The sequence below is a fragment of the Argiope bruennichi genome, chromosome 5 (assembly GCF_947563725.1).
Source record: "Argiope bruennichi chromosome 5, qqArgBrue1.1, whole genome shotgun sequence".
Taxonomy (NCBI): domain Eukaryota; kingdom Metazoa; phylum Arthropoda; class Arachnida; order Araneae; family Araneidae; genus Argiope; species Argiope bruennichi.
In genome coordinates, this window is record NC_079155.1 from 67,995,985 (window position 1) to 68,013,761 (window position 17,777).

Genomic DNA, 17,777 nt, shown 5'->3' on the forward strand with positions numbered 1-17,777 from the left:
TTTCTTGTCATTTTATATCATCTAGAAGCTAAGATATGGTTAATTAAAAGAATGTTGTTTGCTGCTAAATTAACTGGATGTCACCATCTGAAGCCGGAAATCGTTGTACAACACTGTTTTTAACTTATTTTTTTAATTCTTAATTTTAATTTTCAAATAATATTTTTATGATGTTGCTAGTGCACAGCCATAAATTGTGGAACTTATTTTCTTAGCTAATCTATATTTCAAGTGCAATATTTTTACTTTTCCGAGGGATTGTTCACATTGTAACTTTCTTTCAGACTTCACGTAAATTTTCATGAATTTTGAAAACTGAAAAAATTTACTAAAAGAACTGGGAAGAAACAGCAAGTTAACAGATAATTTCATCGACAAATAACAAATCTATAAGGGGATTGCAATTACTGGCAATACTGATAATCTTAAAAGTATTCAATCTAGAATCATTGCAGCCTTTTGTTATTGCTGTTCAAGGACTAAACATTTTATACATAGACAATGTCCACTAGTAGTCAATATTTGGTGCAAACATCGATAGGCACAGGAGGAAATGTTTCTTGGAAAAAATCATTGTAATTTTCTCAAAATATCGTAAATATTATTAAGTCAATATATATGAAATTTTGTAATCAAAAGTTGCTAAAAAATAATCTACATGGAATGACGCAAAATACCAAGTGTTTAATCATATTAGCTTTTCGTTTTAAAGCAACATAGGTCTATTTGGTGATGGACCTCCTGATTTTGAACAGTAGTTAAAATACAAGGGCAATATGCGCACTTTCTAAACTTTCCACACCAGAAACGAGGAGATTTTACCCCTATGAATTGAGCGTGCACCAGACCCGCTTATACGGCAGTTATTCGGTGAAACTAGTCTTGAACCCACAAATCCAGAAGCCGAGACCTTAGCACCAGGCCATCAAAGTGCACAAGATATCATTGAAAATGTTATTGATTTTCTCTGAATGAAATGTAGTTTAGAAATAGCATTTCATTGAGTTGTTTTGCAGTTTAAAGAAGGTGAAGCTGGTATATTGAATATACTAAATAAATTTCAAATGAATATTGACTATTATACGCATGAAGTTTAGAAATTTTTGATTATGAACGTATTTGAGGTTTAAAAAAAACATTCATTACTTCTATAAAAGTTCACAAAATAAAAATGCAAGCTCAGCTAAAAAAAAATAGTTTAATGTATGAAGAAAATGAAGATTTAACTTAGTGGAGAGAATTTCCGATTATTCTGTAAGGGGGAGGGGGAGATATTTTAACAAATTTTTAACTGGTTAAAATGAGTTTTTCTCAAAATTATTTTTTTGAAATACATTATCCATCATTAACATAATTCTCTAATAATTATTAAAAATTGCTAAAGAAATTGTTAAAAAAATGTTTTCTATACTGTTTTTAAAAAGTTGAAATAAAAGTTTTGATATTCATTAAATGATTTTTTATTTTTAGCTTTTTTCAACAGAAAAAAAAAAACTGAAAAATTTGTAACAAAGTCTATATTGTAACATATAAAACTTCAGAATATTTTTACATTTTAACCAATCTCCTTAGATTTTGGTTCATTTTGAAAATAACTGCGTCTAATGTTATAAAGGAAATTATGATTATCCATTTAAAATTTTGTACAGTGTTAACCGTTTTGGTTAAATTTTGTTAAAATTTATTTCAAATCTGTCAATTAAAAGAATAAATAAAACATATACAAAAATGTATTTTTAGATTTTTATTATTTTTATGTGCCAATTAATTAGAAAACGCCAAATAAAACTGAAAAAAAAAAGGGATTTTTTAGGGAGAAAAAAAAGTCCTCCATAGTAGGCCGAGACGAGTTCAGTTGTGTATTCCATAAATACTCAGAATTGAAATTTGACATTCAAAATTAAGATGATAAATTCTTTACCTCTCCTGGTCGAATTTTGATGTAAAAATTGTTGCGTTTGTAAGAGATTTTCAGAATCTTTGGCCAAGCAAATCTATTGATTCTTAATCTGTCACGATACACCAGTAAGCCAGACGCACACACTCCCAGCATTATTTCCACTCCTTCCGAGTCCTTCGCCTCGTGCAGATCGACTCCGTACATGGCTAGCTTCTTTGCATTTTCAAGGTAATGAAGCTCTGCTTCAGCAGGTGTCTGGCCTCTGGAAAGATAAGTAAATGATTAGAAATCTGAAAGATGAAAAATAAATAATAAAAAAAGAATGGATAAAACAATTTATGCAATAAAATGTCATAGATTAATGGGTACTTTCCTAAGCAGCACTACTGCAAAATATAAATATCTGGTTATATTTATATTTTGTTGTTTCCGATTTCGATGACATCAATATGCTGTTTTGGTAAGGAATGGTTCCATGCTTGTTTGGAACCAACACTAATGCGCCAAGGTCTAACGCCAATATTTGGCGATGGCATCTGAAAACGGCGACAATGTAGTGCTTGGTAACATTCGACGTCAAAATTTTAACTTGTTGATGACAGATTATTGTAAAAAAAAAAAAAAAACAATACTAAGCTATGAAAGAAGAAAAAATATATCTATCAAACAACTCACTCGATTTTCTCGTATATTTACGCAACATAGCATATTTTGCGTTTAGCTTCGTACTGTGCAAAAAGAGAGTCGGATACGCATTTCGAATCTTTTTCTTTTTACAAATTTAATCTGAATTTTGATTTCAAGACCATACATTACATTTCATTTATCACCTCTGTTTTTATTGTTCTGATATAAATGTCATACACTAAAATTCCGCATCAAGCTTGTTGAGTTTTTATCGCATCCGCCTACGAAAGAAAAGGCGAAAGATCTTCTTTTAATGCATTTTGTTCATATTCTGAAAAGGAAATATAATTATAAGCATAAAATTATATTCTAAACTTCATCCATCTACGTTCATGAATTTTTCAGTTCCTGCGATCAGATACGCTTGGACAAGCAGGCCAATTTTCTGTAAACGAATTAAATTCAATATTTGCCAGAAATCTACAATTTCAATTCTAAGACCGCATACTAAATTCACTCTGAGGTCTCGCCTGTCTGATCAACTGGCTTGATGCTTTTTTGAGCCAACGCGTTCACAGACAGACACGGACTTTTCTTTATATTAATATAATATGATGCCCTTAATACTTTTAAATGTAGTGAAAAAAACCAACGCATTTGTTTGGGCTTATTTATATACATGAAAAATAAAAATGGTTCAAAAGACAATTTTTAAAAATTATTATTATTATTATTTTCTGATCAAGGCGGCTAAGTAAGCATCATGGGATTTCAGACGAGTCTATTTTTATAAGTTACTAGCCGCCTTTGGCGACCAGCCGGTTCTCCAATCTTATTGTTCGTTAAAATTTTAATAATTAAATATTTTATGCAATTCCTACTTTGATAGCTTCTTCATCAAAATATTTCAAAACTTCAAATTTTGATAGTCATATAATTCTCTCATAATATTATAAACGCCTTCAGTCATAACGTGATATGTATCTCTCTAATTTTCTGTTACCCCTCGTAGAATTTATGCTTTAAATTAAAGTGTAAATGATTAATCTGCAATTAATATAATAATATTTTTTATTGAAACAAAGTATTTTTTTGTAATATTATTATTGAAAACAGTCACTGAGCGTTTAAACTTTATGGGCACTAAATAATATCTTTCCTAATTTATGTAATATTTCAAGAATTTGTCAACAAAATATTCTCAGATTCATTATGACCAGAACTATTAATTAACAATGTTTAATTTTAAATGCATCAAACACTAAGAAAATAAAACGAATCGTTTAAAATAATCGGTTGAAAACAGGTTAAAAAAATTAAAAAAACGATGTACTTAAAACTATAAGCATATACAAAAAATATATAACTAACATAAATACAATTTAATTACAAAAGCATACAACTAACCTAAAAATAATTTAAATCATCCGTTGATAATGGTTGTCATGTCAACAATCAGAACACAATGCGCATGCGTGGATTTTCAACGCCAATTACGGTAACGCAAATGCGTGAGTTTTTCTACGCCAGTTGGGGTAACGCTATGCAGATTAGACATTTTTAATTTCCTTCATTCTGTTTTATTTTAATTCAAATGTACTTAAGAATGAATCTGAAAGATCGATTAATTAACAATGTTTAATTTTAAATGCATCAAACATAAAGAAAATAAATAGAATCGTTTCAAATAATCAGCCGAAAAATCCTAAGCCTAGCCTCATGACTGTTGGGAAAAAAAAACTGAAGCCGTACTCATTTGGCGGTGGATGAAAATGAAAAGATTCTTTTTGGCGAGAAAGTTAGTTTTTAATTAATAATTAAAATTCTAATTAAAAATTCAAAAAAAAAAGGCTATCCTATCTTTTAAGTTAGATCAAACTGCACACGGTGTGCAAATTTGATTAAAATCGGTTAAGTAGTTTAGGAGTCCATTGCGGACAAACAACGTGACACGTAATTTATATATATTAAGATGTAGTTATGACAAGCTGGTTATTTCTTACCATTTTATATTTTACCCCTTTCATCCATGCACTCACTTGTCTGAGATCAAAGGTCAAAACCACCTTCTCCTGGACGCTAAAGAATATTCCCAAAAATCAACAAAATATATTTACACCAAACAAGAGCCCAAAATTGCGCCATTTAAAGAGACCAAAAGACACAAATTAAAACAGAGCATTATGACAGAGATATAGTGTGGTACAAAGGGTCTTACTTATGTTGCCGATGAAGCTCTGCTACTTTTTCTTCCAATTCCGGAGTCTGATTGGGAGCGAAACGAAAGTCTGAGAGGTAATTGCTGGCATGCTCCTCAGGATCATAATCTCCGAGTTCTGACTGAACAAGGTAAGAGCCCAGAAGAGCATATGTGACAAAGGAACATGGAAGTCTGAAATCGAAATTAAAAATGATTCTTATGAATCAAGTGCAATAATATTAAAAATCAGTCTTTTCAAAATTAAATGCAGAAAGTTTTATTTCTTTGCACATTATTTTTTAAATTATGGCAATTCTAATTTATTTAGTGGAACTATCTATAATTAACTACAGTTTTGACTGCTTTAAATTTTTTTAAAATCTAGGAAAAGGTCAATAGTATTTATTATCAGTTTCTCGTCAGTTTTCAGTAATATTTCAATATTATTTAGGATTATTTAATTAATTAAATTAATAACTTCTTATGCAAGCTACCCTTAATTTATTGATATTTTAAAAATTTTTAGTAACTTTTAAGTTTTAAAGTTTCTAGAAGAAATATTTTTATTATTGATTAATTTTTTTATTGCAGTGATTCTTAATGAATGCACAAGCAATGTCCCCGAGCCTTGGTGACAAAACGAAGGCTTCGGAATATGCAAGTATTATGTCTTTCTAAGGAACCGTGATCTGATGAATCTTCTAGAGGATTCCATGTAACAACACATCCTATCAGAAAGCTGAATAAGCAAAAAGTGCTCACAGAAATAATATATTTGGAGTCTTGTTCATAGTGTGAGTTGGTAATCTGTTAAACATTGAGCACTTCTGTAGAGCCGTTACTGTAATTTAATTAGTGATTTATTGTTTGCTTGTGTTGATAATTTCCACAAGTGCTATTCTCTGCGTGTCACTGGGCAATGTTTTTTTTACCCGTACTTTCGTGTTTCTATTTTCGTGGATTAAATTATCGTTTTCCATTGTCTAATTTGTTGGACTCCATTTTACCGTACAATATGAAGACCGAGAGAATATGTAGAAACTTTTTAAGAAAGGAATTTTTAAAATCATTTTACTAAAGAAGGTAAATTCTTGTTAACCCTTATCGTGGCAAGATTGCTTTTTTGAAAAAAAGCAAAAAAAAAAAAAAAAAAAAAAAAAAATGTATATAGGTAGCTATACATTTTGTATAGTATACCTCATTTTGTATAGCATCTCATTTTGTATAGTATAAAATATATACAACTTTATAAAAATTATTTTATAGTGGTAGTATATTTTTATAAAGTTGTGTGTATAGTATACTATACAAAATGAACATAAGGGTTAACTCCTTGGTACATCATTAGGAAGGTGTTCTAAATGCAAAAGCATATGCAACAAAATAATTTTTATCTGTCAGAGTACTTTTTCAACAAAATATTCAAAAACTGTACGACGTGCAAATCTATAATTTTGACATTAAAATTATACCTATTAAAATATTCTTAATTTCTCACTTCTGTTTTCTATCGTAATATATTTTAACGCATTTTTATCATTTTGTAAATTTTGAATTTGAAATAGGTTTTCCTGTTTTTCTTTTTAGTTTTTGAAAAATGAAAATATAATTAATTTTAGGAGCCGTTAAATGTAAATGATTCTCAGAAAATACTATGTAAAATACTAAATATCTTTTCTTTATGTAGAGAAAAATTTTTACTTACTAAAAATTAATAATAATATTAATGACTATTTAAAATTCAGGAGAAAATATATAAGGAAATACGATGTTACTTACTTTCCAGATAAAACATCATTTCGAATTTGTAAACAAAGCTGATATCTAAGAAAGAAAAATACAAGAACATTAACGCATTTTATTCAAGTTTTCAACAAATTATTGATTAATCTGCATCAGTACAATATACATATTGAGATAATTTTAGTATAATTCATATTCTAATTTTTTATTTGAATTATTAATTAAATTGATATTAGAATAAAATTTAAAAACCAAGAGCAGTTCTTGGAAAGCAACATGAAATTTTTCCTAAAATCGCCATCACAGGATGACCATAAGAAATGGTAGCAAACCTCTTTTAGGATTGCAACAAAAATTACTAGGATTATCACATATAGCAAGAAATCGCCACAAAAAAAAATGAACTTCAGGGATTGCATCTTATTTTTAAATGGAGCTGATACGACACCATCTCGAAACGGAGATAAATTCTTACATATATGCCCGTTTTCTTTATATGCTTTTAAGAGATAAGCGAAATCTGAAGAAAAGAGTCTTACAGCACATTATCAAAAACAAATAATTCTCCCTATTATATATATATATATATATATATATATAAAAGTGTCACTTCTATTATTTAAAGCGACATCTTTGTTGTTGATTGCTGCCAAATGGTAACAATCAAAATAAATAAACCATCATTCGAATTTCAGACTGTTTCAATAAACGTTTTTACTTTAAAACTTAGGAAATATAAATATGGATTGAACCACTTTTCACCGTAAATGGATTTAAACTACCTTTTTATGTTTTTTCGTTTATTGTGTGAATATGTTAATGAATTAACTAGGCATATTTATCTGAAAAGGGGATAACAGCTATTATAGTTATACACCCCAACTTCATACTATCAAATACGAATTCAGAAACAATTTTACAAATGTCCTGCATTCAAAGCTTTGCGTAGTCAATTAATGGTCCTGAAAAATATTATTAGAAATGTTCAGGAGTTGGTTCGCCGAGCCACCAAAAATACATTCAGTTAGAGGAAAGAAGATATAAAAGAAATCAAGAAATATGCTGCAACAGAAAGTTTAACCGGAGTAAAAATAGAATAAATCATCGCAAAATGGATAATAATTATGATTTGCCTACGAGAATTAATGTTAATATTTTCCAAAATTATTATCTTACAAAAATAATCTTTGCATTATCTTAAGACTCAGAAAATTAGTTTTACTAATATCAGTTTCCTTTTCGTAGAATTTTCCTTAAATTTAAAAAATATTTTAAATTCAATTTGATTCATTGTATGTAACAACATTTTTTAACTTTATGATGAAATTCAAACTCGACCATCAAAACATTTTATAATGTGTTTTTGCCAATGCTCAACTCCGCAATAGGATTTTCATTTCCAGTTTATTTCGTAATAGGTACATTTCATTTTTAATTTGCAGTAAAAATTCAATTGAATGCACGTCTTTCAGTCGTATCAAACAGCAAGTTAAAATGTTTTTTTAAAGCATTTCATAAATCATTTAACAATCTAAGAAGTCAATATTCTAGACAAATAAACTGGTCGTTAAAGTCGACTAGTTTACGTAAGAAGAATAAAGTTTCGCTTATTAAGACATCATCTAAATCATAGGTTCCCAAAGTGGTCTAGGTGGACCCCCAGGGGTCCATAGGAGACCACACGGGGGTCCACGTAGACGTGAAAAAAAAACAGGGGTTGACAAGTTGTAAGTGGGGGTCCACGAAAAATATTCTGGTTTTCATAATAAAGAACACACATTTTGGCTTGGATTTACCCATGAACGTAGGCAGGTAGAATCATTCATTAGGTAGATACTCAAAAATATTCGAGACTCAATTCAAACACAGAATTGAATAGAACAATAGATAATAATACAAGTGTACACCACATGTCGAGACTTGCAAAGAAATTGCGAGAAAATTTTTGATAGCGTTTCCCTCGTCATATCTTGTCGAAAGAAGTTTTAGTTCCGTTACCAACCTGTTAACAAAAAAAAACAAAAAAAAAAGGAGCAGATTGAACATCACAGAACGGGGAGATTTGAGATTACTTCTTACAAAACTGAAGCCAAATATTGATAATTAGCTGTCAATTCACAAAGTACATCCGTCTCATTAAAAGTATGACTATTTTTTATTGTTGATTTACATTTCAGAGTTCATTGTTGAATTTTGTCAATTGTTGATTGTTTGTAATAATAAATGTTTATAATTTTGTATAATCACAAGTATTATTTTAATAAATAGGACACAAGAAAATGCGCTACTTTTTTTTTTCTTCTTAACACCCCCAATTTAGGGTGATATTTTTTAGGAGTTTTCGGAATACAGTAGAAATGTAGCAGCAGGGGCTCTACCGAAAATAGTAAAACTTTGAAAGTGGTCCACGAGAAAAAAAAGTTTGGGAACCTCTGATGTAAACAAAAGACATCAAAACAGTGAATATAGAAAAACTGTTTGGATATAAAAGAAAAAGTATGAAAGTAAGTGTTAAGAATGGAATTTATTTAATATTTGAATTACAATAATATAAGATAGATTTTCAAAAAAAAATTATTCATTTTTCAATCAAAAGTTACTGATCATATATCAATAGGTAATTTTTTATTTTATAATGGGGCGTGTTTAAAATTTCGATTATCCATAGCAAGAGTAATATTGTTTCCTAATACCACAAAAAATATGAAATATAATACAATATGTTTCTACTATTGGAATTTGAGGGCTTTCTAAATTCATCCAACAGAAAGTGAGATGCATGAAAACTAAAATATTATAAAAATAATAATAAATTATAAGATATTAAAAGCTTTGCATATATTTTGATTAGGTAGTTTTAGAATATTTCTGAAAAAGAAAAAAAAATCATTTGAAACATAATACGTATCTTTTGAAAAAAGGTATTAATTACATACTATACAGAAGGCTGATATTAAAATTGCTTAGTTGAGCATTGAAGGAAGTTGAAAAAAATTGACGATATCTCCCATCAATTTTCTTGTATACTTTTAAATTACAAAAAGACATCAATAATAATTTGTGGTTAATAATAGCTTTATTTAAATTATGCAATCGAATATACTTTCTTCTTGATTTACGATCACAAAAAATAGTTAATACTAATTTTTATTAATAAATATTTATAATTTTTACAATATGCAATTTCAGGTTGTATTTTTATTTTCAGTAATACAATGTACATTAGAGTGGATATTACATATTTTTTAATCTTCTCCACAATTATTATACATACACAGATTCAATTTCTGTGCTTTATATTTAAATTTTATAACTTCATTGAATGAAAACAGTATTGACAAACAAATTCAGCTTACGACTTATCAGTCGAAAACTGAACTTAATTGGAAGATAAGAAAACTATATATTTATGGTTGAAATAAAAATGCATATTAAGGAAATCAAACTCACTTTTGTCTGATGAATTATCTCTTTAATATATATCAAAGATATCATTTATAAGCATTTTAAAATTTACAAATGTAATTATCGAACGTCAATTTTATAGCTGAACTATTTTTTCATCATTTATTTTTAAATATTTTTTAATTATAGCCATGCAAATGTATTTAAAATTTTCACTAGGCGAAGTAATAGAATTCGGACAAATGAATTAAATAATTAAAATGTTTATACATTTTAATTTAGAATGAATAATTTCGCCTGCACTAAAATAATCTTTGTAAATATGGTGTTATTTCATTAATTTTCATAGTGCAATTAAAATTGATTCTGAGTATTGAAAAAAATAATGGCCTCAGTCCAAAATTTGGTGCATATTTGGAATTTTGGTGAAAAGACATATGTCAAATTTCATCCATATAGAATGTTTGGAATTTAAGTTGTAGTGTTTACACACACATCAACATAATTCTTTTTTCTCTCGGATTTGGGAATGATTGAAGTGGAAGGATTATCCAAAGTCTCAAGGTCGAATTCTGCGACGAAGCGAGGTTTTACCATTGAGCAGATTTTGTATATGAGGAAGTAAACAATGATCATTACAGAGTCAAATCTCTATGCTGTGTATTTCAGAATATTAGAAATGAGAAGAGAAAAACATTTAATTAAAAAGAGAATTTTTTTACATCAGAACTCCTTACTTTATATGCATTAATTAAATTGATCTTATCTATAAGATATTAATATCTATCTAGATATTAAATGCAATTGTTAGCAATTACACTCCCGTATCACTTAATCAATAAACACGCAATACATAAAAGAAAGTTTTTTAAGTCAATTCCTATTTAGGTAAACAAATTTTTTTTTATTTTCGTTACTTTTTATTAAATAATTACAAAATTAGTGACAAACTTGGCGACCATTTGGCGACGAAATAGAAATTACTGAACAAATTTAATTAATTAATTAATCAATATTTGAAAAAAACTTTATTAACGTCAAGTGTCCCCCACTACAAGTTTAAAAAAATGTATTTGAACTTGAATGGATGAATAAAAAGTATTTTATTAACGATTGAAAATTTGAACAAGATATATATATATATATATATATATATATATATATATATATATATATATATATATATAGGAAGAGTGTGAACTAATAGAAGGAATTGAATAAAAATGCATTATGACTTCGCCGGAATAATCATATTATAAAGGTTGAATTATGTTTATGTCAAAAATCTTTCATCGATTTCTTCCAGTCATTTATTTTTGGAACTTTTTTTGTAACGTTCCTTTCCCCATGTTTTTAAAGGCATGTTACAGAGATTTGATATTTGTATGAGAAATTTAGTTTTTCTCGCTGATTCTTTGAGCACAAAGAACGTAGTATTTAAAAAAGGAATTTTGCAACTTACCTTGTTATATCTTCCTGCAACTGAGATGGATCTGGAGGATAAAATTTCACTTCAAAAGAAAATTCCCAAGGACCACCTAAAAAACAGTTTTTTAAAAACATTTAATAGTAAAAAAAATCAATGAAGCTAATAAAAAAAATTAAAAAAAACGATTTTTAAAAAAAATCACAAACTTTTGAAATTCCTTGAGGTTGCTAGCATGTGAAAAAAAGAAGACACTATTAATTTTAATGATCATTCAGAATATTTTCTATTTAAAATGGGTTTTAAATCCTTTTAAGGTACTTTTAATACCTTTTAAGGACGGTTGTAAGAGGGACCAAAAAGCTCCAAGAAAAAATTTCGCTAGTTTGGCGATTTAATTTCAATATATATATGTGTGTGTGTGTGTGTAAGCATATAATTTTTAATTAGAAAGCAGTTTCGAAGACAGTGAAGAGGCTTTCGATTTTTTTGACGTCGTTTTATTTCATCCCGGAGAGGCACGCATTATGTACAAGCAGGAGAGACGAGCACACAACACAAAGCGAAAAGGAAAAGTGAGGGCAAACTGAATATTTTATCCCTGATCTTATATAACATGAGATTTCTGACACGTGTCGATTCTGATAGGAATTTCTCACACGTGTCGACCTTGACAAAGGAAACAGAGGGATCCTTTAGAAGGATCTGTTTACATCAGCAATTCTCTATGCCTTCACTCGGCACGTGGGAACCGCTGACGCAATCATTTTTACAAAGCTTCAATTGAATTAATTAAATAGAAAATGTGGAATGGGATCAGGAAATAAGAGAATATTTTAGAATGACTTTCAGATGGGCTGAATTATGCTAAAAAATTAGGAAATTAATTAGGATTAAATTTTTTAAAATATCATTATAGATATTTTACACTTAAGTTTATAATTTGGCGAAACTTTTTCTTACCACTTCTTTGGTCGCCGTTACAACCGAATTGTGTAACGGCGACCTTTTCATTAAAAAAATATCTTAAAACAAGAAAACAGAGAATTCCCTCAGCTAAACAACAATTGTCACCAAAATGACGCAAAATGTCATTTTTTTTTATGTGGATAGAAGCAGTCATGATAAATAAGTGCTCTATGGTTTAGCGAATTTGACGCCAATCTTGGAAAAAAGATAATGAGATATGTGAGCTTTGTGCGTTTATTTTGGTTGTTGTCAAGCTAGAGGAAAGAAACCAGAAATAGATATACAGAATTGATAATTAAGAGAAAGGACTTAAGCATATAATATAAGTAATGCTTAACGTAATTAAATAATTTTTTATAGAAATAAATAATTTCTATTTCCAAGTCTTCAGTGATATTAAAAATAGACAAACAGATAATCAACCAATGAATATTTAAATGCTAAGAAATAACACTTCTTAAAAATTTTAAATATGAAAACTTAATTTTTTTTCTATTATAAAAACTTTTTCAAATATACTAACATTACCCTTAATTTGTTTTGATATCCTCTTCTCATAATTTAACCAACTCTATAAAAGAAAAAAAAAAATCATTAGTCTACGTGACACAGGATTTGCTTCAAATATATATATATATATATATATATATATATATATATATATATATATACAATAACTTTATATTTGGTAAGACGCAAGAATTGGATCCGGCTTCTCGCCAAGTTCAATAAATCATTCTAACTGTCGAAAATTTCAGCAAAAATCTGCCAATTTAACAAGATAATCTCAATTACCATTTGGCGAGAAATTATCCAAAGAAATTAATCTTTGGTGACCAAGCCCTATTCTTAAGTCAGGCTTTATGTTTTTAAAAGGAAAGAAAGTAATTACAGAATAAAAAATTATTAAAACCTTCAAAAAATTTATTGCCATTTTACAAAAGATTTTGGAAACGATAAAATGTGCAATTTTATTTTGGTAAAAATAAAACTATAGAAAAATAATGAGAAATGTTAAAACATTTCATTAAACACATTAATTGATATAGATTTTAAAGAATACAAAAATTAAACCGTTTTCAATTTATTCATACAAAAAAGTATTGATTATTTTAATTTTAAAGGAAAGAGGAAACAACATATTCTTTATTATAATGAAATACAATTCTGAAGATTAGTATTATGATGGATTAAATATTTAATGTTTAATATTAAATGATATAAACTTACTCTTTTGCCGTCTGTATCTATAAAAGTGAGACCAAAATAGTCCTTTTCTAAAAGATTTAAATGATCAGCAATCAATGCTGCTAATGTAGCACCTTTGGCACGTCTCTATTAAAAACAGAGGAATAAAGTTGTTACACACGAAGCAAAAGATAGATATAAAGTATTATATGATGCATCATGAAACTTAATATAAAACTTACATCCACATCATATTCAGCATCTGTACCATCCAACATACGGACTCTACAGGGAATAGTTTTAGATCTGTTGCCCTTTTTGGGTTGTCTTTTGACAGAACCGTAATGGGAGTCAAAGTCATTAATGACCACACCGCTCTCTGTAATGGGAAGAGAGGTATCCATGGAACTATTGCGTATGTCTACCATTTTTCACTGGAAGGAAGGAAAAAAAGATTAATACATATTACTTTTTAAAAAACTATTTTCTATTTTTTTTTCATTGACTTCCAATTTATTACTATAAATATTATGGATTCTTGAAATCACTTTTCTTCAAATTCACTACAGGTGACGCCATTCATAGGCAATCAAAATATATTTTAAAGAATCGATTAATTGGTAATTAAGTTCTGAAAATAGTAAAATCATGCGTTGTCGTATGATTTTACTATTTAAAGAGAATAAAGAAGAGTACAAAGTTCCAAAATTGTAGCACAATGAGAATCCGGAAAATCGATTATAAAATTTCATCTTTATACATATGAAACAAGTCAAGTTAAATAAAGTGAATACGAATAAATTGACAAAGAAATAGTACCAAATAAGCTCAAAAGATGTTTTAAATGAGTAGTTGAAAATATTTTGAGATCCTTTTCATTATCAGCTTCAAAGTATTAAATAATGCAAATGGATTAAAGTAATCTTACGGATTGTATTAAATTCAAAAGCTTTTACTGTAAGTATTATTCTGTATTTAATTCACTAAACTTACTACACTTTCGAGTTATCGAGTTCATATAATTGATAATCTGAGACAGATATACAACTATATTCCTGAAATAATCCCCCCCCCCCTCCCAAAAAAACCTTGACTGTGAAAATGTATCAATATATAAGTTTTAACCGATTGATGCTATCTATTTTCTCCTTTCCGTTTAGTGGTATAGTTAAGGCGGGGATAAAATGGCATATATAACGTGGACTTCAATATCACAAGGAAAAAAAAAAAAAGAAAAAGAAGAAGAAGAAGAAGAAAAAGAAGAAAGAAAAAAAAAAAGAAAGAAAGAAACAAACAAAACTACGAACTGAAGAATTTTGAAACCCGAATTCCATCCAAATACAAGAAAACATAATATATGCATTCTTTTTAATAGCATGACCTTGAATTTAAAAAGAAGGGGTTCAATCAATAAAACAAGTGGTATACTTTTTAGCCACTTTTTACCATGCACTTTTCAGAGGTTGCATACAGATTTCCTTTGTTCTTGTAAATTGGAATATATACAGTTTTATTTTAAAATTTAAAAAGAATTTACTGGATTTATTAATTTATTTTAAATGCACGTTTCAATTATTTTCCATACAACCAAAGAAATATAAAGTACATAAAACAGATTTAAAAAAAAATATTTTTATATTTCTAGAAAATGCAATTTTTCTGAGAATCAGGATTGGACAAAACTGTTTAAAAATGAGACTTCACCCCTTGATTCAGTCCTAATTATCAAATAATCGATATTTTATTTATGCTCAGAATATGAGAAAATAAAAGATATTAAGGTATTTAATTAATCGATATTGAATGAATTATGGTTAAAAAAATGAGAAGCTGAGAAAAATACTGCTGTTGCCACGAATAGATTATGAAGCGTTCTGGCGATATTAATGTAATTTATTTGTTTAATCAAAAATAACACGAAGATGTGAATTTCCAAAATTCAAACGCACGAAGTTCGTATCTTGTGTATGTGTTTTAAATGTATTTTAATGAAATATCGTCTAATTCTCACAAATAAATACATCGCAGTAATCAAAAATATCAGTTACTTGTTCATTTTGTAATTGACAAGCTTCTTTTATACCTCCAATTATTTTTTAAATAGAATATTTCTCACGAATCGGTTATAAAATTAAATCTTATCTCATCTTACATTCCCTTATAAACTCAACTTTCAAGATGGAAAGATTTAAGAAGGAATTTGGTACTCAATTATTCATTCACTTCTTACTGTGCTAGAGATGAAATTTTACGTTGGTATAACCTCACGATGAAATTATTAAAATACTGTAGTTAATAATAAAAGAAACTAACCGTTTATTTAATAAGTATGAAAATATTTTTTCATAATTATTAAATAAACGATTAGATAATTTTATTTTTACGATAATTTAATTTTGACTCTGTATAAGAGGAGCAATCTGGAAATAAATGTGAGCAAAATTGGTTATTAGAATTTATAATAATTACTAGCCGCCTTTGGCGACCAGCCGGTTCGCCAATCTTAATGTTCGTTAAAATTTTAATAATTAAATATTTTATGCAATTTCTACTTTAATAGCTTCTTCAGCAAAATATTTTAAAACTTCAAATTTTGATTATCATATAATTCATTCATAATATTATAAAGGCCTTCAGTCATAACGTAATATGTATCTCTCTCATTTTCTGTTAGCACCCGTAGAATTTATGCTTTAAATTAAAGTGGAAATAATTTATCTTCAATTAATATAATAATATTTTTTACTGAAACAAAGCATTTTTTTATAATCTGATTACTGAAAATAGAGTCACTCAGCGTTTAAACTTTATGGGCACTAAAGAATATTTTTTTAAATTTATGTAATATCTCAAGAGTTGGTCAACAAAATTTTCTTAGATTCATTATGAGCAGATCGATTCATTAACAATGTTTAAATTTAAATGCATCAAACACTAAGAAAATAAAACGAATCGTTTAAAATAAACGGTTGAAAACAGGTTTTAAAAAAACTACTTAAAAAACGTTGTACTTAAAACTATAAGCATATACATGTTGTCATGGCAACAATCAGAACAGAATGCGCATGCGTGAATTTTCTTCGCCGGTTACGTAACGCAAATACGTGATTTTTTCTACGCCAGTTGGGGTAACGCTATGCGGATTAGAAATTTTTAATTTCCTTTATTCTGTTTTATTTTAATTCAAAAGTACTTCAGAATGAATCTGAAAGATTGATTCATTAACAATGTTTAATTTTAAATGCATCAAACATTAAGAAAATAAGCAGAACCGATTGAAATAATCCGCCGAAAAATTTTAACCCTAGCCTCATTACTGTTGGGAGAAAAAAACAACGGAAGCCTTTCTCGTTTGGCGCTGGGGATAATGGAAGATTTTTTTGGCGGAAAAGTTGGCGGTGGAGAAAATGGAAGATTCTTTTGGCGGGAAAGTTAGTTTTTAATTAATAATTAAAATTCTAATTAAAATTTCAAAAAAAGGGACCCCAGGTGCACATTCCCGATCTCTAAGGTATACATGTACCAAATTTGATAGCTGTATGTCAAATGACCTGGCCTGTAGAGCGCCAACACACACACACACACACACACACACATTGAGCTTTATTATAAGTATATATATATAGATAATATAATTTAAGAAATATTTAGAAAATAAAAAGGAGAAAAAGTAATTAAAAACAAAAAATGCCTCTTTCTTGCTGATAAAATGAAAAAACAAAAGACGTTTTTAAATATTAAAAATTAAATCAAACTAAAATTAGTGAAATGTGAAGCGTTGAAAAAAATATAGTTACATCAAAATGAAGATCATAAAAAATCTGAAGATAGTTATCATAAATAAAATTAAAATATATAATAAAATTAAATAATAAATTAATTCATAAAAATAAATTTAAAGTAAAACTAAAAAAAAATAACCCTGGCTTCTGCTAACATACTGAAACATTTTTGAATCAAAAATCAAGCCAAAATACTTTTTGCTTTGACATGACGTTTGGTTGAAGATTTTTAATTTTCAAATGAACGTGAAAAAAACACATTAAGTAAATTACACCATAAAGAAAAAAAATTAAACATTTATAAGTATAATGAATGTAATGAAGATTCCACTTTGTTGAGAATATTTTTATTTCAAGATTCTTAGTTTTATATCTAAATTATTTAGCTTTCAAGACTTTTGCTAAATAATTTTTTCTTCTTCTTTTCAGTACACTGATAAAAAAAATATTTAAAACCTTTTTATATATCTCTTATCTTCCAGACTTAATTTGAAGCTTCAAAATTCGTAAATATTTAACGAAACAAAGCTGTGCAGC

General features: G+C 27.9%; 1 protein-coding gene across 3 annotated transcripts in view; it reads right to left on the reverse strand.

The window, feature by feature from the left end:
- LOC129968491 (protein 4.1-like) overlaps positions 1–17,777 on the reverse strand; it is an 88,711-nt gene that overhangs the window by 22,646 nt on the left and 48,288 nt on the right. For 2 of the 3 annotated variants that reach the window (XM_056082424.1, XM_056082421.1), the window contains exons 2-9: positions 13,701–13,892; positions 13,501–13,605; positions 12,799–12,841; positions 11,511–11,531; positions 11,338–11,413; positions 6,507–6,551; positions 4,746–4,919; positions 1,922–2,162 (exon numbers count right to left, since the gene is read on the reverse strand). In XM_056082424.1, coding sequence (XP_055938399.1) covers positions 1,922–2,162; positions 4,746–4,919; positions 6,507–6,551; positions 11,338–11,413; positions 11,511–11,531; positions 12,799–12,841; positions 13,501–13,605; positions 13,701–13,886 — 891 coding nt within the window. In that variant the 5' untranslated portion in view covers positions 13,887–13,892. The remainder of the gene's footprint in view (positions 1–1,921; positions 2,163–4,745; positions 4,920–6,506; positions 6,552–11,337; positions 11,414–11,510; positions 11,532–12,798; positions 12,842–13,500; positions 13,606–13,700; positions 13,893–17,777) is intronic. The other variant, XM_056082423.1, reaches the window with a different exon arrangement.